General features: G+C 40.1%; 1 protein-coding gene across 1 annotated transcript; it reads left to right on the top strand.

Moving 5' to 3' along the window:
- The first annotated feature begins 10,235 nt into the window (after positions 1 to 10,235).
- On the top strand, positions 10,236 to 21,026 carry gabrd (gamma-aminobutyric acid type A receptor subunit delta). The gene is made up of 9 exons (XM_061075156.1): positions 10,236 to 10,282; positions 10,708 to 10,823; positions 12,859 to 12,926; positions 14,256 to 14,476; positions 15,475 to 15,557; positions 15,661 to 15,798; positions 18,211 to 18,366; positions 19,060 to 19,271; positions 20,703 to 21,026. The coding sequence occupies exons 2-9, from the start codon at positions 10,712 to 10,714 to the stop codon at positions 21,024 to 21,026; spliced, it is 1,314 nt and encodes a 437-aa protein (XP_060931139.1). The 5' UTR covers positions 10,236 to 10,282; positions 10,708 to 10,711.
- Positions 21,027 to 22,075: the final 1,049 nt, after the last annotated feature.

Here is a 22,075-nt window from a genome sequence, read left to right on the forward strand (position 1 = left end):
TGCTCGGCGGCGCAGGATCAGGAGACGCGCGCTCTCAAATAAAACTCCGTGGCTGTTGTTTTTTTTTTCTGTCGTCGATTTCCAACCAACGGGAAAGTTTCCTCCTGGTTAAACTGTCATCGACCGTAACTTGCGTGTGGAATGGAGATCCCAACTTTCCTGCTGCCGAGTGTGGCTCTGCTCATTTTCGGGGGGGAAATTTTCACCAGGTGAGATCAGCCGCGCTTTTCTTTACTTCTTGCAGGTATTCATTAGGTCAGAGGAAGTTTGGATACAACATAAAGTCAAAGTAAGCTCAGCAATCAAGATTATATCACGAGGAAAGCATTGTACATATGTGGATTGTATATTCTGTGCATTATGCATTAGACAATACCGGGCATCACCATAGATCCTATCATCCATTTGGAAAATAAAAAGAATAGATCTTCCTGCTTAAAAAAAAACACCAGTCAGTTTCCTTCTATCACCTCCTACAACGTGACCTCATGTACATTAAACCTAGAGCTTGTGTACACTGAATTAACGTCACTGTCGCTCTTCACATGCTTATATAAAAATACTTCTCCACACCCACAACCTGAAGTCTGCTCCCTGCTCTGCTCTGCCTCAGGGCACATGGATCTGATGACTCCATTTGCATAATGCATATGCATAAGGAGAGGGGATATTTTTAAATTATTATTAATATTAATGGAGAAGACGGGGGCGAATTGAGTGGGCGTCTCTTCGTGTGGCAGGTAATGTCACCCACCTCCAGGCCTGGTAGTTAGGGGTCAGATGGGGCTGCCATGATACACTCGAATTAGAACAGGCCTCCATGAATTTATAGTGAAAAACAGCAGCTGATTTTGTCTATACATTAATATATAATATAATATATATTTGTGCAGATTGAACTCTACCTCCAGTCGTACACAGTTTGCTAAAATTAGCCTCTTACAATGATCCGACCATCTCCTACCGAGAACCTAAAGTGAGGTGAGATAATCAAATAGTGAAAACAATGAGCCTCTTAATTGGCAAAGAGCTTAAACCCTGACACCATCTAAAGTGACTGTACAACCTTGGCGATGACACAGGTTTTTAGAATACAAAGCAATGGGATTAAACCAGATGGGGAGTTTTAGCCCTTTGAACTTTATAATTATCTTTTCAATAGAGTATATCCAACTGCCTGCACTCAAAATGCCCTTGTGGACTTGTTCATGAGCTTTCACAGGCTTCCAGTTCTTGGGATAACCAGCATCCGCCGCTGAGCTCCATGTTTCCCTTCACAGCCCACACACCTCCACTGAAAAGGTCAAAGTGTGAAGCTATTAAAGCGTTGAGTGAAATTTGGGCAAATCACTTCTTTATTGTCCCTCTTGGCTGTTCACCAGTAGAGGGAGTAATAGCTATTGTAATTGGATTTTCCTGCCTCTAGTCACTGCTGTTATTATTATTTTGTTCTCAGCACAATGGAGAATGTAGGCTTTTTCTTGCACCTCATTATGTGTCAGCTCTTTCTTCTCTCTCTCTCTCTCTCTCTCTCTCACACACACACACACACGCACACTCACACAGTTTTCGCGTTAGTGGCCTCTCCTCGCCCCATTCCCTCTCTCACTTTCTTCTCTTCTATCGTTCAGCTAAGTTGTGCCTTGCCACATTTGGTGTGGCCTGAACTTTACACCCTTCATTTCCCCAACGCAATCTACATATTTTTAAGAATAGGCCAACAGAGACAACAAGAAGCACAGAGCTGTAAAATACTGCAGCATAGCAGAGGACAGACAGGCCACAGACAGGCCTCAATCGGAATAGTGAGTGTCCATAATAATAATAATATGTTGTACACAGATTGTAAGCTTTCAGAAAGCAAAGAACCACATTAGTTGTTTTAATCTCAACGGTTGAAGGTTGATGACGAGAAATTTGAAAATACACTGTACATACTCAAAACCATAACTGAGAAAATGTGTATTACACCACGGTTGAAAATATTCCCAAGCAAATGTACTATTTACTGTTAGTAAGCTAGTGCCCAGCTGTTTAAGAGTGTGACTTAAACTCAAATACAAAATTAGAATATGTATCTTTGAACATTTCCTAAAGATTTGCATATGTGGTACTACGGGCCTATGGATTTGGGGCTTAGATTCAGGGAGGATTTTGAGGCATTGAGACTTATGGTGGTCGCTTTATGGGATTTCATGATACGCACCAATATATAGAATGAAACCAAAGCTGTGTCCCAATTCAGAGGCCTCCTCCTTCAGAAGATGTGGTCTATGTTTGCTCTTTAGACTGTGAAGGCCGAACCGAAATGAGATGGTCTGGTCTACAGAGGTTTTCTGTTATCTGTGTAACCAGCTTCTCCCGCTCTTACAGCTGTCGCCTAGCAACAGAGCTGCAGTTCAGAAAGTTTTAATGGCCCTTGGTTTTGATTTCGTTGGTCGAATTGAAGCCTGATATTTATAAGTGGGAGCATCGGATGTTTTGCCCTCATTGTTTGCTGGCACAACTATCTCTTGAAAAACATATTGTTACCAAAATGCAAAGAATCCTGGGATAGGTTGGCCCAGGAAGGATCCAGCCTTTGGAGCCTTCGTTGTAAGATGGCCGTATTTGGAGGAGCCTTCAAAATGGGACAGCCTACTCGTGCTGCTGTGACGCAATCAGGCTACAAATGCAGCTTCCGGAGAAGGCGGCCCCTGAAATGGGACACAGCTCAATCACATTTTAAAGCGCTGATGTAAATAATGACATTAAAAATGTCTTTGGTTTCAATGCAGTTCTTCGTACTTCATTAGTTGGTTATATACCATCAAATAACAAATTAAAAACACACTTATCACCAAGATAAACACTTAAACAAACATTAGAACAACCTAAAATGACAGAGATACATTTAAAAAAAAACAAGTGTATCAGGGTGAACCCTTTCATTTGGCCCACACAGTGAGGTGAGAGAAAGGCAAACTCCTCTACTGGCAAGGGGAAAGGAGTAAACAACCTTTTTTAGTGGGCTAAACCACCTTAAAATAACTTGCACAACCCACTAATATTGGTATTAAGAGGTATTAATGTTCAGCAAAGAAAAATGTGCACTTGAAACATCTATCACTGTGTTCGAAATTTGCACCATTATAAATTTGTTTGTGAGTAATGGCAGGAGAGAGTTGTTTGACACGAATGTTGTGTCAGCTAGTTTCCAGGACAAGAGTACTGTCAGTTTCAGGGGCATCCATCCATCCATCCATCCATCCATCCATCCGTCCATCTATCCATCCATCCATCCATCCATACCACTTATCCTTTGAGGGTCGTGAGGGAGCTGGAGCCAATCCCAGCTGACATTGTGCAGGTACACCGTGGACAGGTCGCCAGCATATAGCAGGTCTTTCATAAAGAGACAAACAACGGTAACGGTGGGCATTCTCTGCAAAAATATTATAAAAATCAATATGTACAAAATATAAACCTACGATATGTGATCTGCTGTCGATAGGGTATGCACGTGGTGTTATTCTGGTTTTGCATGGGAGCTGCAGTTGATGATAAATGCAAACAATTCCATCATACCTTACTGACCAGTTCTGCTGAGGATGGGCGTTGATCGTCCACAGCGGAAAGAGAAGCTCAGTAAATGTTTCAGCTTTTCAGAGACGGGCAATGGAGGTCGGTTTGTAAACGTTTTCTTCTTACGAGGACACGTGAGCGATGTCCTGAACGGGGTTTAGCAAGTTTTGACGTGATGCAGCAGGATTTAATCCCCAACATTTCATGATCTTTCCGCTCTGTCACGCTTGTCCTTACACCTGCAGGCAGGTGACACACTCGTCTGGACTAATCCGTATGAGAGGCTGAGTCAGCGGATAAATCCCTCCTACTGTCCTGAGAGTACACTGCCCAATAACACAGTGACTTGATCATGTTCCACTGGCTGCATGAGCGGGCTCTAATGCCTGACTCTGCTTGTGCTGAGGGGCAAAGTGGTGCAGGGACGGTTTTCTTCCCCCTCAATTTAGCGTGATGTGCTACATGCAAACAGCGAAAATAAACTGTTTATTCCAATCAGATAATTCAACAATCTGTTGAGTATCGTCACAAATGTTCAAATTATCATGACTTTATAAAAAGTGATTTAAAGTCTAAATTTGGCCATTTTCACAGTTTAAGGTCATTTTGACAAAACCATTATTGTTTAACTGTGATACAATAATACGCACAAGTACAAATAAAGGAAACGCATTTGTAAACTTTCACTTGATAGATATAACTATTAGATATATATTTAATGTATAATCATGAATTCCGTATTTCTCCATCACAATTGATAAATAGAATGTTCAGATACTACAACTGAATACGATTATTTAAAAAGTAGAATATGTTTCTTTTTTCCAATTGAAAATAATTGTGTTTGATAAGGCAGTACTTTCGCCTTAGGTTCTAGTTTAAAAGTCCTGGGCCTCTCTGTGTGGACTGTGTGTTTTCTCAAGGTGCTCCGGCTTCCTCCCACAGTCCAAACACATGCAAATTAGGTTTAGGTTAATTGGAGACTCTAAATTATATGTGTTTGATTGTGAGTGTGATTGGTTGTTTGTTTGTTGGCCGTGTGATGAACTGACAAACTCTCCATGGTGTCGCTGCCTTCTGCCCAATGTCAGCGAGGATTGGCGCTGGCTAACCCTGTGACCCTCAAAGGATAAATGGTATAGAATGGATTGATGGTGTTTGATCAAATCTTGCAATATTCTTTATATATCATTAGAACTGGCTTTGGCCTTGGCAGCAGTTTATATTCAACATTCTTCCTTTCCAATTAATTAATTGGTGAATTGGTTGTAAATAGAACATCACATGCAGCTATGGTCCAAAGTATTGTCTTCACAGCACTCACTGTTTGTGACCAACACATAAAAAGGACGAAGGAAAGCTGGCACCAACAACTGATTGCTGTTTTTCATGAAAAAATATTATTATTAATTAATTGCCAATTTTATCATTCAACTGATTCAACCGAAATAATACTAACAACAATTTACTCATTGTAAATTGTTGACTATATTTTTATTCTTAGCTTTTTGTATTTTGTTATTATTATATTGTATTCAATTACTGGGACTAGTCATTCCCTTCAAGTATAGAACGTCACAATTTACCACCAAACAAACAAAACATCGATAAAAACTGACATAACAGCTACAGGAGATTTAATTCCATGAGAAGAAATCATTCATTATATGACTCAGAAAAATTGCAGTTCTTCATGTACTGTAAGTGTTGTAGTATGGTATCATGCTCATATAATGTCATTATACTATGTATCTGCGGAGTTGAGTGTAGTAAAGGGAGCAGTGTGTGTGACTCTCATGCTGTCCATCCAGCTGTTCAACACCAAATGTCACTTTATTCAAATTTGTAGAAGCTTCTTCAGGCTCTTTAAAAACACAGGGGAGAGTCACTGACCTGAACACGAGCCCTGCAGCACTTTCTTCTATTATGTTCTCACATGTTCAAAATCATTGCTGAAACAACACAGGCAGTCATTACCTTTTGGACAAGTCAAGAAGACCCTTCTGTTAGAGTGTAACCAAGGACTGATAAAAGTTTGGACAGTTCAAAGTCTTTTCAGGGAGATGTCACTTTAAAACACTTTTTAAATTGTGTCTCAGTTTATTCTAGTATGTCTTACATAATATATTAACATAACATGATATATATAAAAATAATGTACGCTGCAACATAAATATAATTTGTAAGTTGATTCCGACTGACCAAAGAAATTAAAAGGTACAGATATGAACCATTGAGAAACTTACAAAGGGTATTTTAATTCAGGGTCCAAAATTGAAAGTCTATATATAGACTATATATATATATAGTAACTAATGATTGATGTCCCTTCTTGCGACATAGGGACCAACCCTGGCAGCAGCACATTTACAAGGTCATAAAAAGTTAGGAGTGATTAAAAAACATTCACTGCGTATATAGTATATTCATTTTATACACTCATGGCACCTAAAGCAAGATCAATGTTTTTAATATTACAGCATCTCAAAGCATAAAGTTAAGTAAGATGACAGGATGTGTTTACTTAAACACATCTCAGTTTTTTCTCAGCCTTAAAGACGCTACTGGTAACACTGGAATAATGTTTTGCCTGTATTTGTGCATGTGCCCACGGTTGCCTGAGTATGTTGCATGTGCGTGACTCATACTTTCCTGCTGACTGAGGGACACTTGGTACCAGTAACATGCCAAGAGATGTAAGAATGTGCCAACAGAGGCAAAGACTGCTATAAAGCAAACATGAACATTACCAATGGTGGTTTACTATCATCCAAACATTAGCTTTGCAGATTTTCGATAAAGAGGGTTTGCTGTATTTTTTATTTAGCCTAACTGTTTTTACAAGAAACTTCAAAATATTTTATCAAATGAAATGAATAATTTGGACGAATTCAGCAGCCAAATCTTATTCAGCTGTTATATTCAAATTGAAACTAGATATTCACCACTCCCCATTTTCCTTGTTGCTTATATGAAAAATACACAGCAGTGTGGGTTTAGTTGGACAGAGATACATGTGTGCTTAGACCTACAAATCAAAACCCAGAAAAAGATAAATACAAAAGTTCAATAACAATTCATTTTAATTTCCATCAATTGACTGGAAATAATAAACACATTGAATAAATTATTTTTTCCACTTCTGGGATTACACATTTAATGTTTAATGTGAATGTAATGGAGTCAATAAAAATATCTGTTTGAATGAAAAACAACCCAGATCTTTCATAATCACTGTGAGCTAATGCAGTGCAAACACCAGTGCTTATTAATGTTTATTATGATTTGTCCAATTGGATTTTGATGACTGTGTTGCGTTGCTCATCTCGTGCTGATTCGAAAAGAATAAATGAAACGGTGAATCACAGATTGACGGTCAGGGGATCGACACTGTGCTTCTGTTCAGGTAACTAGCTAACTAGGTAACTAGCTAGTTACCTGAACATGAGCACAGTGTTGATTTGTTAGTGTATGCTTCACATTACAATCACAAGATAGACGCCATAAATTTGAGCGAGGCCACCACTATTTGTCTTTGCTCTCCTCCTTCTTCTCTCCCCGTCTGTTAAAATTGAGCTCTTAAACAGACGGATGCAGATCCAGACCTCGGGAGACACGTTTAATGAAAATTAAAATATAGGAGAAAGAGCGGCATCTGTAAACACAACTCTCTCTGCTCTTTGTCATGCATGGAGGGGTGAGAAAATAGAGAGGCGCCAATGTTTTGTGAATCACCCCAGAGAGCAATCAACCCCATCCATGTCTTTAACAAATTTACTCACAGAGCTGCCTGAGAGCTGCAACTAAAGTGAGGGCAGCAAGAAATAAAAAAAACATTTCCCTAAAACACTAATTTAAGTCATTGGAAATCAATCTGCTTGGTGGAGAGCAGCATTTAATTAAAACAATAATCTGTGGCATATTAAATTAAAGCTATTTTTGCTCGTATTCAGGAATTATTGATTTGAAAAAAAATCAAAGAGGAGGGGAATTATTAATTAAAAGCTTTATTGTTTACAGCGTTTGCTTTGCAAAGCATTTCAGATTCAAACTCCCACGGGGCACAGGAAGTGATGCTTCTGTTGCGTTTGGAAAACAATAGAAGAAGAGCTGTGCAGCAAATAACAGGGTCGGCAAAGAAAATCTAAATGCATCCAAAAGACTTTTAAATTAAAAAAGATTTGTGCTGCTGCCATGAAACATCTAGAGGGGTAAAAGTTACATTTTGTAATCTGTAACTGTAACTACAGAAACAAAATACTTGTGGTATTCGTAAGAAAGAGACACTAAAGAAAAAAGTCAAACAGGACAGGTCAGGGAAAGTATGAAAAATACTTCAATGTCACAGTGAACCCATTAATCTGATCACCATAGGCACAACAAGTAATGTTGAAGTTAAAATTAGATTAGATTAAATATGCTAATACAGTAGTATTTGCACTTTAATTGCCTTAAAAGTCCCAAAAAACAACATGGCATCTAAAAGCCACAAATATGCATTTTTTTATTTATTTATTCTCCTTACCCTATGCAGCTTCTATTTTATTAACAGCACTTTCCATTTCCCTTGTTCCCATAAGTAAGTGAAGGTTAACACTTGAGAAGACGCCGTCCAACAAGAAAGGTCAAGGATTGCAATTCTAAGGAAAGCATGACAAATACTTTAACGTCACAGTGAACCCATTAATCTGAGCACCACAGTCACAGCATATTTCAGTACAATTAATATTAGATTACACTTAATAGACTAATACAGTGGGATTGGCCCTGAGCAGACACACATGCACACATCCCCAGTGTCTAGTCGCTCTGTGTGAGCCGGCCTGTTCGACCTTGGTGTGTGAACGGATTTCTGGAAGGAAAAGCTCTTTACTTCCAATTTTAGAAACTGCTGATGAAGAGATCCAGGAGCCACATAGTGATTAATTAATTCACTCAGTGGCCCCATTAATTTCAGACATGACAGTGATTGCCAGACTAAAAATGCAGCACAGAAAGGATCCAAGGAGGAAACGTTAGAAATGTGTGTTTTGTATAGAAGTGGATGTGCTTTTCTGGCTTGTTGTTGTTGTTGTTGTTGTGAAGGTCAGTTTTCTGTGTAGAGTGAGTGAGTCTAATGCTTTGCAATCTAGTAGGTCGACTTTCCTCAAATGTCAGCCTCATTTCAAAGGTCAATGAATGGCTTTTCATTGTTGGTCTAAAGAAAGGCCTTCGATCAAGCAGCCACGGGGTCCCTGTCCCTGGCACAGCCACCACAGGCCGATGTGACGCTGAATGTCACAGAAACCTTCGGTTTCATTTAATTTCTTTGTTGCACATCAGTCAACACTGGAGGACAGTATTGCCTCTAAAATGTAAGTAGCACAGTGTTTAACATATCTGAGAGTAAGGGTTGATAAAGCTTCTGCCTTAATAGAATAATTATATTACAGCGATGCCACGCATGACGGGGTGCAGCCGTGTTGACATTAACTGTGGATCTGCATGCAAGTCTGTTTACAGGCTCACTGTTTTAGAATGCAAAACTGCCACCTGGTGGTATCAGGGCTGTGCTGCTCTTCATTAATCCTGCACCAAGCCTGTGGATGTCAGTATGGGCTGCTTGATCTTCACCAGTCCCTGAGGGCTCCAGGGGGCCTCAGGGGAGCCCCCTTTAAACCAGAAAATACCTTTGATCTCACTTAACTACTCCACTTGTGAGAGGTTTGCGTAAATGGAAGATACGTAAGTGCTGTTTAAATGAATATGACATGCTTCCAAACCAGAGACCTGTGATGTAAAAATGTGCTAACTTGTTCAGACTGGAAGTAGCTGTAATGAAAACCTATTTTAGGTCAAATGAAAAGGTGGTTTGAGGCACGTGGACTCCAGCACAGCGTGATGCTCAGTCTGAAGCCGCAAAGCTAGATTTGAATCTGCTGTCAGCTTCCTCATGGAGACACAATATTTGAAAGGAAATAGCTGATGGCTTTTTTTTCTTTTGCTGAGGTTCAGTTTCTTTGACCGTTTTCATGCAAAAAGTCTCAGAGAAAGAATCTTCCCATACGCTGCTAATTCATCACAACATTTTCCGTCTGCTAATATTTTAGTGCACACCATTTTCTTAGCATTCGTTATAGATGTAAAAGCACAGGGTTGAAATAAAGTAAAACATTAAAACAGAGGGTATGAATAAATAAGTACATGCTTTCTTGAAGCACATAAATTATACACATTTATTTGTACTCTGTTTAATTTAACTCTGTTTAATTTAAAAATGCAGTAATTATTCATTTAAAAGACTTAACATAAATAAATAAAAGTAAAAAATCTAATCTACAGCAGTATTAATAAATACAGTTTTCTTTGTGTAAAATAAAGCACTGGACTTCTAACTTTATATCATATTATTTGTGTGGTGATCACAGTATTTTTTTGTTTGATGTTGCTATTGTGTATTAAATGGTCAAATAGTAAAAGTTTTTGTGTTCACTTCATTTTTGCAAAAGGCACATCCTCTAGACTAGAACATTCAGAAATCAATAAATGATTAAATACACTTTAATGTGTTACTTCATAAGAAACGAGTTGAGGTATCATCTGGGTTCTTCAAACAGATGGCACCAAAATTTTAAGTTGCACAAATCCAAAGTTGCTCATATTAATGAGAATCATCCCTCACCTTGTTTTTCCTCTCAACTCTTTACAGCATTTTAGTTTATTTCAGCACATTATTTTGGTTTTGGGGCTCTGCAAATCCCCCTCCCAGGCCAGCAGAAGGCAGCTGCTCTCTGTGAAGAAGCTCTCTTATCCTGCAGACAGATGAAATTAGCGATTAGCTGGTGAGCCTAGCGGAGCATTGAGCAGCCAGAGATATTTCTTATCTGCAGCTGGTGGAGGCTAAAACAGATTCTATAACACAGGGTTAATATTGGGTTAATACTTATACCTGTTAGTTTACACAGCTCCAAAAAGCCTCCTGTGTGGTCAGAAGGGTTTGAGTTGAACCAGTATTATTCCACTCATGTCTCTTATTCAAAGTTCCTCTTTAAATCTGTGTATGTTACTGACTGTATCTGAGTCTCTGGCAGGTTTTCCTGTGGACACGCCGTGAGGCTGGATGACCAACTGAAGGCTCCTGTGTTTGCTGTGTGTCTCCTTTAGGGCCATGCTGAGTGACATTGGGGACTATGTAGGTTCAGACATACAAATATCCTGGTTACCTAATCTGGATGAATTAATGAAGGGCTATGCCAGAAATTTTCGCCCTGGGATAGGAGGTGAGTATGAGATCTACTGCTCGTGGCGTTGGGTTGCACTTCACCCCCTCACATTTACAGCCATCCTTAGCATGTTTCCATGTGCAGCATTAGAACTAATCTGAATCTAGATCTGCATTTTCAGTGAAATGTTTTAGATACAAAAAGAGCTTTGCTGAAGGGATTATTGAGGACGAGGCCCATCAAGGACAAGATGGGTGGTGCAAACAATGTGCACAGCTCTGGAGAGTTTGCTAAGAATGGCTGCAAGATGTGAAACATCCAATGACCACAGTGATAGATTTCTCAATCTCACAGCTTAACTCAGCTGAGCAAAAGGTGAAAATGTGGAACAGGAGCGCCGCTATCAAAGCACACACCGCCGTGTGCACCATACGCCTCCAGCGATTATCATAACGCACCATCGTGTGGTCACTACATCCCTATTGATGTACCATCGTAATGTGAAAATGAAAACAAAAGTGCTGTTATGACCATTGGGGAATCATGTCTGTAATTTGGGTTATTCCCTACATTCAACTCATGTCTCATGGCCTTTTAATGTGGAGTCATGTTTGTGTCATAAAACATTTAATAAATATGAAACTTGCTACATAAAAAAAAAGCAGATTAATTTGCAAATTAACTAACATTTACAAATATGGGTTGAGTTTCAGATACATTGGAGATGATCCAAGGTGCATATGCAAAAAACACAAACTTTTATTTTAAAGAACAAATAATGCAGACAAGACATCTAAAATATCAAGCCTCAATTATCACTTTCACCAAAATCCCTACCTTATTTAAAATAAAATTCACATCCATGATATATGATATTGTCCTTTTTCCCAAACCGTCCAATAAGGAATTTGATTCAAAATGTGGCCTATGCTTTTTCTGATTAGACTAATTAATAGTGTATTTAGCCTCCCTGAGCGTTTTCAGTGGCACAGTATTAACACTTTTTAAAGAAGTGTTACATCTACAGTGAAGATGTATGATTTGTTTGTGCTTTCGTAACTACAACTTAAGAAAGCACAAGCACACGACTGCATCTTTACCACTTTTAACTCTCTTGACCACAATACATCCATAGGGGTTAACATCAAAATAAAGAAATGCATTTTTGTGAATGTTATTTGCAAATGCACTGTCTCTGCATTTAAATGGCACACAAGACAATTGTGAATCTGACTGTGCTTGTGTAATTTACATTGCATTAAAGTTTTATGAAACAAAAATCAACACCACATTTACGTTGCAGTGCATTCATGGTAAGACTATGCAATGCAGAATTTTCCATTCAATTTTCCGTAACAAATGTATTATGTATCTGGGCTCCGCTACCGGAGGATACCTGGCATCAGGCGACCGATGATGCTCATTTAAACTCTCTCCTGCTGCCCTTAGAATACAGTAACCCTGCCTGTTTAAATCACCTCACACTATACATCCAAAGGGATACGGTGAATAGAATATCATTGCAGAAATGGTTGTGGGAAGGTGTTAAATGTTGGGGAGTGGTAATGTATGATTCCTCAATGTTCAGTATAAATAGCCTTTCTGTCTGTTCTGCATCAGCGAGCTCCCCCTGTGGTTTCTGCCCTTGAGCATCCGATCACAGAGGCACACTCCATGCTAATCATATGGCAACCCGATGGGTGAAAACGCTACTGTGTGTATATGTGTGTGTGTGTGTGTGTGTGTGTGTGTGTGTGTGTGTGTGTGTGTGTGTGTGTGTGAGAGAGAGAGTGTTGGCAGAAGCTCACTCTGTGCGAGTCCATGAAAGCCCAGTTCTGTTCGTGAAAGCCCTTAGTGTGATGTGCCACTTAGCATGGTTAAACTGGGTAATGCTTAATCTCTATGCACTGTAGGGGTGTTTGAGACGTGGGAGAGTGGTGGGTGGGGGGGTAAACAGATGGGTGTTGGAGTGAGGATGGGAGGGACTGATGGACCCAGAGATGGTCTGTCTGTCTGTGTGTGTGTTTGAGACAGGCAGGGGGCAGGTTGGCCTTCTTTTCTCACTTCTCCCCCCCCCCCCCCCCCCCTGCAGGTCCCCCCGTGAATGTGGCCATGGCCATTGAGGTGGCCAGCATCGACCACATCTCTGAAGCCAACATGGTAACTTTCTTACTTCTCGTTCAGTGAGATTCTCTATCATGACTCAATGTCTCTACTGCGGCAAAGATCAAGGATTTGCTATTTGCATAATCCTGATTCATCCCACTTGAGGGTTTGAAAGTGCTCAGTGTGAACATGTGTGACACGTTGGCTGACTTGCTGGATAATTTGATACTTTCATGGATTTTGCACAGTATGAACCGAATCTAGTGGGAAAATCTTTTTTTTTCTTGTCTAACATTCAAAAACTCTATAAAGTATTAATAAACTTTCTTTGTATAGTACAATAACAAAAAATGCGATCTGGAGATCGTGCAGCAATAGAGCACAGATATATATAAAAAATGTTATGGATGAGACGAATAAAAGATTAAAAACATTATTAAAATGATTGAAGTAGATGGTAAGGTCAGAACAAGGAGAAAGCACAGTGTCTTTAGGAGAGATGTAGAAGAGGATATACCAGACAGACCCCCCGAGGAAACTTAAATAAATATGGAAATTTAATTCTAGTTCTTTCACAAATAGAACAGCAATACGTTTAACTTACATGTACAGTACAAATGAATAGAATTAGTTGGTCCTCCCCTCTAATTAAGTATAATAATTATTCTATATTAATAATCAGTTGGATGAAACAAATCAGTGAATTACCTTTATAATTTAAGGGATAATTCAGCAACTTTTGCATCAACGAAAATTAGAGTAGCTGCTGTTTCAAAAAGTCATGAAATATCCCATCTACACCTGGAGTTAAAAAGCATGTTTGGTGATTGGATAGCAATCAGATTGAGTGACCACATCAGAGCACAGGTGTAAATGCAACCAAGATGCATTGGGGACACCTGTAACAAGCCAAACCACCTGGTCATGTGCAGGTCAGTACACAAGCAACCAAACAAACACATTAATGCAGCTTCATAGACTTCCTCTATTCTTCCTCTCTCATGTGCAAACGAGACGAGGATGTAATCTGAGCTAGACAGAGAAAAATATTAAAATCAGGTCTAAATGCAATCAGATTAAAATCATAACTACACACAGGCTAGATAAGAAATATATTTTAAATCCAGGTGTAAATGGAGTCAAAGACATTATTTAAATAATTTCACAGGCTAAGAAGTGACAAATAAACTCACCTTTATATGTTAAATTGTTGGAATTTTAAAGTTATACATTTATCTGCTTTTATCGTGACTGAGACTTGAGTCTATTTTCAACCACAAATTTGCCCAAAGCCTGTTTTACAAAGTGCAGGTTTCAGCATTTTTATTTATAGGTGTTTGTGTGTGTGTGTGTGTGTGTGTGTGTGTGTGTTGTACCTGGCAGGATTACACCATGACGGTGTTCCTGCGGCAGAGCTGGCGCGATGACCGCCTGTCCTACAATCACACCAACAAGACGCTGGGGTTGGACAGTCGCTTCGTGGACAAGCTGTGGCTTCCCGACACCTTCATCGTCAACGCCAAATCCGCCTGGTTCCACGACGTGACCGTGGAGAACAAGCTAATCCGTCTGCAGCCCAACGGAGTCATTCTGTACAGCAGCCGGTATGAGCAAACCAGACAGATTTACACCGATCAGACACACAACCTCTTTACCTCTAGCTGGGTGATATGACGTTGACAATTTTCTTCTATGAGCAACTTCTTTCCTCTTTTTTTAAATTTAAGATTTCAGAAATCTCAGACCTTTGAGGGTTTCCTTCCTTTTGCTGTTGTCAGGCATGAACATCTCTCCTGGCCCTTTTCTCTGTGTTAAATTCTTAAACACATTATGTGATCTGGTCTGATGTGCTTGTGGTGATGGTTAAGATAGAGCAAATAACGTTGCGTTATACATAAGTGAACTACAAAAAGAGTCAATCAGCTAGAATATATCGGATACGAACGCTGCCATCTTGCGCCAATGACATCATCTGGAGCCTGAGCCTGCACTGTAGTGATCAGGGGATAGATCCACTTCATCAGTTTCCTGTTGATACACACAGTTGACCAATGACGAGTCAGTCTCAGATGTCAATCATGACATTTCAGCATCAAAAAGCTAACTAAAAAATAACTAATTAAAAATGATTTGAAAAATTAACACTTGAACAAACCTCACTGTGATGAGAACAACCAAAAATAACAGTTATTTATTTTGTACTTAGTTTGGTCCATGTCCCTTCCATCAACACGGAGGGGACAGGGTTCATGACCTATACGTCAACCAGCCACCAGGGGATGGCCAAGATTCTTTGGCTTCACTTTTGTCGTCCATCTGTTTCTACAGTCTATGATTCATTGGAACTGCTCTCATTATTTTATTTTTTACACTTAACAGAGTGATTACAGCAAAAAAGGTTGAATAAAAACCTAAAAGAGTTTGAAGAAACCAGGAGCTAAAATAAATAAATAACCTGCTCCATATCTGCTGGGTTTGCTGAAACGTTCACTATTGAACTGTGTTGAAGATAATAGGTCATTGCTGTGTTCATAACTTTTGGGAAACCATGTTCCTAAGGGATAATTTTTAGGTTTTGATGCCTGAGCTGTTATGTTCCTAGAATCACTTCGACCGTGGCGTGTGACATGGACCTGACCAAGTACCCCATGGACGAACAGGAGTGTATGCTGGACCTGGAAAGTTGTAAGTTTAGAATTCACCCCACCTTTTTTTCCTGTTTTACTGCTGGAATGTGTTGATCTCTTAGTACAGTGACCCATTAAAGGTAACTGTTGTTTCACTCCAGACGGTTACTCCTCAGAGGACATTGTGTACCACTGGTCGGAGAGTCAAAAACACATCCATGGCCTGGACAAACTGGAGCTCTCCCAGTTCACCATCACAGACTATCGCTTTGTCACTGAGATGATGAACTTCAAATCTGGTGAGCAATCGTTTTCTCTGTATTAACTCAGTTGTCACAGTTAGACTCGGGACAAGCACTGAGACAAAGCTCCAGTGCATCTGAAATTAGTGGGGGGGTCAGAGGGGCATTTAAAAGTGACCGACATCCAAATAAAAGTAATCCGTTCCTTTCAATTTGTAGCTGCTTTTATTTGAATCAAAGAGTCATAACATGGAAATACAGATAACTTCATGTCTGTCTGGGATAAGAGCACAAGTCACATAACTTTGTGGAGCCTTGACATTACTTCTAAATCTAAGCCAAAGAAGCGTTTGCAGTTTAAAGCTAATGAAGCATGACATTTACATGATTATAGACAATACTATTATTAACTTTGCTTCCATGTTCCCATGTGTTTGGTGTAAGTAACATGATTTAAGGATATATTAAGTACAAGAAAAGACATTACGACAACCATTAAAAGAACGTGTCCATCCCTAATGTGAATTCTGATGGAGATTAGATTAGATAGCACAGTTGTAAACACATACACACACACACACACACACACACACACACACACACACACACACACACACACACACACACACACACACACACACACACACACACACACACACACACACACACACACACACACACACACAGACACACACACACACACACACACACACACCCACACACACACACACACACACACACACCTGCACAGACCCATCTTGAGCTTCGGTGAAGTTGGGTGTGAGTCAGACAGCAGGAGGGAGCTGGTGGCAGTCAGTGCTGAAATTGAGATACAGTAGGAATCTTTATGACAACTTTTAACTGTTGGATCTGAAAACTTTCATTATGGTCCTTTTGTCCAAAGTACAACTGGACGAATGCAGCCACTGCATAGGCAGGACCTTTGGTATGAGCGAATCTTAATTTAAAACTCTGTTTCTGTGAGTGCAGTGCAGAACCATGGTCCACATGGCATCCATGCAAGGTCTTCAATTCAGACCATGCCAAAGCAATACCAGTGTACCACTGGTCGGAGAGTCAAAAACACATCCATGGCCTGGACAAACTGGAGCTCTCCCAGTTCACCATCACAGACTATCGCTTTGTCACTGAGATGATGAACTTCAAATCTGGTGAGCAATCGTTTTCTATGAGCGAATCTTAATTTAAAACTCTGTTTCTGTGAGTGCAGTGCAGAACCATGGTCCACATGGCATCCATGCAAGGTCTTCAATTCAGACCATGCCAAAGCAATACCAAATAGCGTGCAGCTGGGGAGGCAATTTTCTGTCGGAAAACTGACAGAAAATGAACTGAGCCTGAACCAAACCCGACAGGCATTCTGTGTTTTCTGTCTGAATCTGACCATAACCCAATTTTGTCTCCTGTTAAAGGCTTGTATATTGTAAAAAATCAATGAGAAAGTCCAGCCAACATTATTTTACCCAGACCCATAATTATTTCCCAAAAGCGTCTTAGAACTTTTACTGCGAGAACATTGAAGACATGCTGAAAATAATTGAGGCCTTTGATACATATTTTTGATTTACTTCTGTTAATAAACTTTATCACTTCAGTGCAGCCAGTTGCAGCAGTTTTATGAGCTTTAAGTTTATCTATTTAGTAAGCTAGTATTTCATTTTAAAAATTCATAAAAATAAGCTATATGTCTGTTATTTCCGAAAACATTCTGAACCGTGACCTCAAAATCGAGGTGCAATCCGAAATGTGATTTTTGTGTACTCTTGCACCTGCGCTGTTCAGAGGGCTGTGCTGCTGCAGGTGTTTGACCTTGGCCTCTCCAACCATTTTTGAATATCCACCTAACAATAGTTGGACGATACGCAAACTCTAGCACCCTGAAGTTGTCTAACTCTAACCCGTGGTCAGAGGGATCCAAGCTCAGCTCCAGCACAGACTGACATGTCTCAGTTTTGATAACAATTTGAATCAGAGCACACCATCCTGCACTCAGCAACATTTGTCACCCATCACACATTTAAATGCATTTCATATTTTTGCACCCCATGGGATTGGGCCTGTATTTCTTCTGTGTTTTAGGCATTATGCACTATTTTGAGTTTTTGGACTTGGCTTGAAAACCTCTGCAGATGACTTCAGAAACTTTTTTTGTTTTGTTTGACTATTTTTGTTACTTCAGGCCCTTCTGTGGTTATATCTGATGCATAGAGGGAATGGATGAAGCCAGGCGTGCTGCTGAGCCAGCCAGGAGGTTTATGAGATGATAGGGGTTGCTTCTGTGAAGATACAGTCTGTAACATTACTTTATGTCTTACATCAGGAGGTTTTGCCACTAGGGGCACAAGCGAGCAGGGAGACATTCTGTGATCTCAGCGTCTGTGAGAGAACGATGAGATATTTACATAATGTGAAAATAGCTCTCTCAAAGTGTCTGTTTTCTTTTTCCAGCTGGACGATTTCCGAGGCTCAGTCTTCGCTTCGAGCTGAGACGTAATCGTGGCGTCTACATCATCCAGTCATACATGCCTTCCATATTACTGGTTGCCATGTCTTGGGTATCCTTTTGGATCAGCCAAACAGCAGTCCCTGCCCGTGTATCCTTAGGTATGTATGAGTTCGATGAAGCCTGTTTGAACTTTTTGAAAAACAAAAGTGTTATTGTGGCGAGGTAGTGCAGCTTGCTCATCAAATATGCTATATTTACAGCCTTCCCTATAGCCGGGCTAAAAGGGAACTGACCATCCTAGTTACGTTATGTTTTCAATTTTAGTTTAGCATGTTAGCGTTTGGAATTCCATAGACTGAATATAAAGATGGATTAATACTGACCTATACTGCAGCCAGCCATCAGATGGCGATAGAGACCCTTTGGCTTCACTTTTTGAGCGCTGTCATGTCGTTCTAATTATTTACAGTCTGGGTGCAGTAAGGAAAAAAAAGAGCTTAAACTGATCGGAATGTCAATAGTTCTGCAAACTTAAAGTCGATTTTTACAATTCACTCTTATGATGGCATGAATAGATGAACCATATTGTATGGCAGTTCATCCATCACCTAGGATTCTTCTTTCAGGAACCAATTAAAGTCTTCACAGAATTATTGGCTAATCCACACAGTCGATATTGAAATGTTGACAAGGTAAATCCTTGAAAATGCTGCCGGTGATAATCCTGGACATACTGATAACTAATAGATATTACAATATGGAACATAGTGGCTGACATTGCCATCCACAGAACCATACAGCTAAAACACAAAAGCCTAACCTGTACATTGTTCCTTTCCCTCTTTCTACAGGGATCACAACTGTTCTCACCATGACTACGCTGATGGTGAGCGCCCGCTCCTCCCTGCCACGAGCATCAGCCATCAAGGCGTTGGATGTCTACTTCTGGATCTGCTACGTGTTTGTGTTCGCGGCGCTCATAGAGTACGCCTTCGCACACTACAACGCTGACTACCGACTCAAAGAGAAGGCCAAGGTGAAAGCTAACAAGCTCAGCTCTGAGGTGAGGACATCATTCCCATCATGTACTTCCATCAGCAGATAACAATGAGTGGCTGCAGGGGGTGTTGTGAGTAATGAGCGTGCCTTTCAAACCCAGACCTGGTCTGCACTTCGAGCCCCACTGCTGACAAGCATCAATCCCACTGACCTTCAACAAGACAAATCGTTTCTGTAGAGCATGATGGGAAAATTGGCCCACAGGGAATAATAGTGATTGTCATCATACTGTCTGTTTCCCTTGTTCTAGATGCTCATCTTACTGGATGTAACTTTAGAATAAGATCTGTCATGATCTGTATTTTTCTTAAATAAAGAAATATATCACAAAACATGATGAGATGCTGAAAACACAAGAAAAATACAGATACAAGACAAGAAAAGTGAAGAGTAAAGTGGCTTAAACTAAATGTTGATGTTGTGAGACTTAAATGTGAAGGGAGCCACTGTGCAGTATTGATGTGAGTAAAACTGTAGTGACTGTAAAACCTCAACTATAATTAACCATAGTTATTCTTTAATTATCGAGACCGAACTCAAGGAATTCATAATCTGGATTTTTTCAGACTTGGCTTTATGCAGTTTTGTATTTCCATGTTTCACTATAAAAAATATATTATGAAAAGTGTTGAGAGGCAAGTGGTTTATTGCACAAATGAAAAAAGTAATACAATTCCAACTATGTAAGTACCTTAAAAGTTATTCATGTAAATACGATAAGATTGAGAGAAGTTTTTAATGAAGAAAATGAAGATTAAGATGTTTTATTCTCCGATGGAGTTTTGGTGTGATAATCAAGAAAGGAATTCTAAGATTATGAGAACTACTTCATAATATTACAAATATAAAGTAGTAATATTATAAGCATCAAGTCATAATTGATAAGAAAATGTTTATATTTCAAGAATAAAGTTGTAATTTAATAAGAAAAATTCATAATATTATGAGAATACTGACAATGATAATAAGCAGCAAGGAGAAGTCATTCCCCACTTTCCACTCCTGGATCCAAAATCTTAAAACAATCTTATTGTCTCTTGAGAATTAAGGAATCGTGTCTTGCATAATCTTTTAAAAGTCTTGATACAAAGCCAAAACATTTATATTGTGAGTTCATTCTTGTAAAATTAGGACTTTTTAAAAATGTTCAGTTTTACTTGTGTTACTAAAACTTCATACTTGTCTTATTATGACTTGAAATCTCAGGTTCTTTTACACTTTATTTGACTCCAAATAAAACCTGTAAATTTGACGGATATGGGATTCAAAACTAAATGTTAGCATTTCTCTGTATTTAACACATCTAGTCCACTAGAGGGCAGATGAGCTAACTGTCACCTTTGCGTGTTATCTTATAAAATTGCAGAAATTTTGAATATCTACTAGGTTATGCCTCAGAGAACACTTACCTGCTCTTCTCTCTATCTCCCCACAGTCCATTGTGAAGAACGGCAAACAGGCCATGGTTCTGTTCTCCCTGTCGGTTACTGGCATGAACCAGGGTGTGATGATCTCCAGCCGCCAAGGCCGGACCCAGCGCTCCAGCAGCGAAATCCCTGGAGAGGGCGGCACAGAGGAAGCTGAGCCGAGGAGGAGACGGTCCAGGCAGACAGAGGACAGCGAGGAGGAGAAGAAGTGCTGCTCCAAGTGCGTCTGCAAGCCCGTCGACGCCGACACCATCGACATCTACGCCAGGGCCGTGTTCCCTTTCACTTTCGCCGTGGTGAACGTGATCTACTGGGTGGCATACACCATGTGAGGAGCAGGCAGAGGGCCTGTGCCAGTGGCTGCCGTCCAAAGGCTGTATATAAGAAGCTGCTGGAGCTGGGCCACTTCAGTGCTGTCGGACTGGTGCAGGTGAAATATACTGCAGGCCTCAGTGGGGAAAAAAACCCTCAGAAGAAATGAGGTGTTACAACCTGTGAATGTGGATGTGTGGTAATTAATGGAAGTAGAGATGAGTTAGCAGAACTCCACATCTTTAAATACAAATGCAGAACTGTGACTCACGAAGGAAAAGGACGAGGTGTTGGAGATTCACACACTCAGTGACCGCAACAATCCAGATTTCCATGTCATCCTGATATATTAACTCTCTCTACACTGGACTCTAGAGCAAAACACCCTGCTTGATTGCCCCGCAGCACCGACCACAAGCTCACGTCTCTAAGCATAGGTTAGCTGAACTAACCTCGAAGCCACAATCTGGAGTGAACCGCCTGTTATCTCGAAAAAAAAAAGCAGAAGCGCCGCCCCAAACACGAGGATAACACGATGAGGTGTACTACTACTATTCTGCATGGCTGATAACTCCCTCACCCCTTCCCTGGACAGCACCACCACCCCGCCCTTCTCTTTACTTCTTTCTTCTTTGGTCCTCCACCCATTTTTTTTTTTCAATTCATCTTTTGTTTTGGACACAGTCTGGAGTGTCTTTATCTCCTGCTGCCAGTTCTGCCTGTTTCCCCTCAATTAAAGGACTTCCTACACTACCTGTGTGTGTATGTGTGTGTGTGATTGGGGGTGGGGGGGGGTTCCTGGCTTTTAATGAATCATTTTACTAAAACAAAAATATTGGCTGTAGTGCACATTTGTTCAACACGTAGGCTCAAAAAAAGGCTCTAATTTGAGGGATTATTAATTATTAACTCGTATGTTCAGCCGACAGGGGCCAAGAATTGTGCTCTATTAATAATTTCACACTCTTGTCTGTCGTCTGAACTGAGAAATAGCTTTTGGGAAACTGGGGGATGAGGAAGCACCACCGCGTCTGTCACATTTGTTCTTATTAGAGGCAACGTCACTGCA

This window comes from Limanda limanda, chromosome 7, assembly GCF_963576545.1.
Source record: "Limanda limanda chromosome 7, fLimLim1.1, whole genome shotgun sequence".
Taxonomy (NCBI): domain Eukaryota; kingdom Metazoa; phylum Chordata; class Actinopteri; order Pleuronectiformes; family Pleuronectidae; genus Limanda; species Limanda limanda.

What these genes read in the sequence shown, in the direction of transcription:
- gabrd (XM_061075156.1), top strand. Translation starts at nt 10,712, where the DNA reads ATGCTGAGTGACATTGGGGACTATGTAGGTTCAGACATACAAATATCC. An exon ending in ACATCTCTGAAGCCAACATG is followed by an intron (nt 12,927 to 14,255) that starts GTAACTTTCTTA and finishes TGTACCTGGCAG; the next exon opens with GATTACACCATGACGGTGTT. An exon ending in GATGATGAACTTCAAATCTG is followed by an intron (nt 15,799 to 18,210) that starts GTGAGCAATCGT and finishes TTCTTTTTCCAG; the next exon opens with CTGGACGATTTCCGAGGCTC.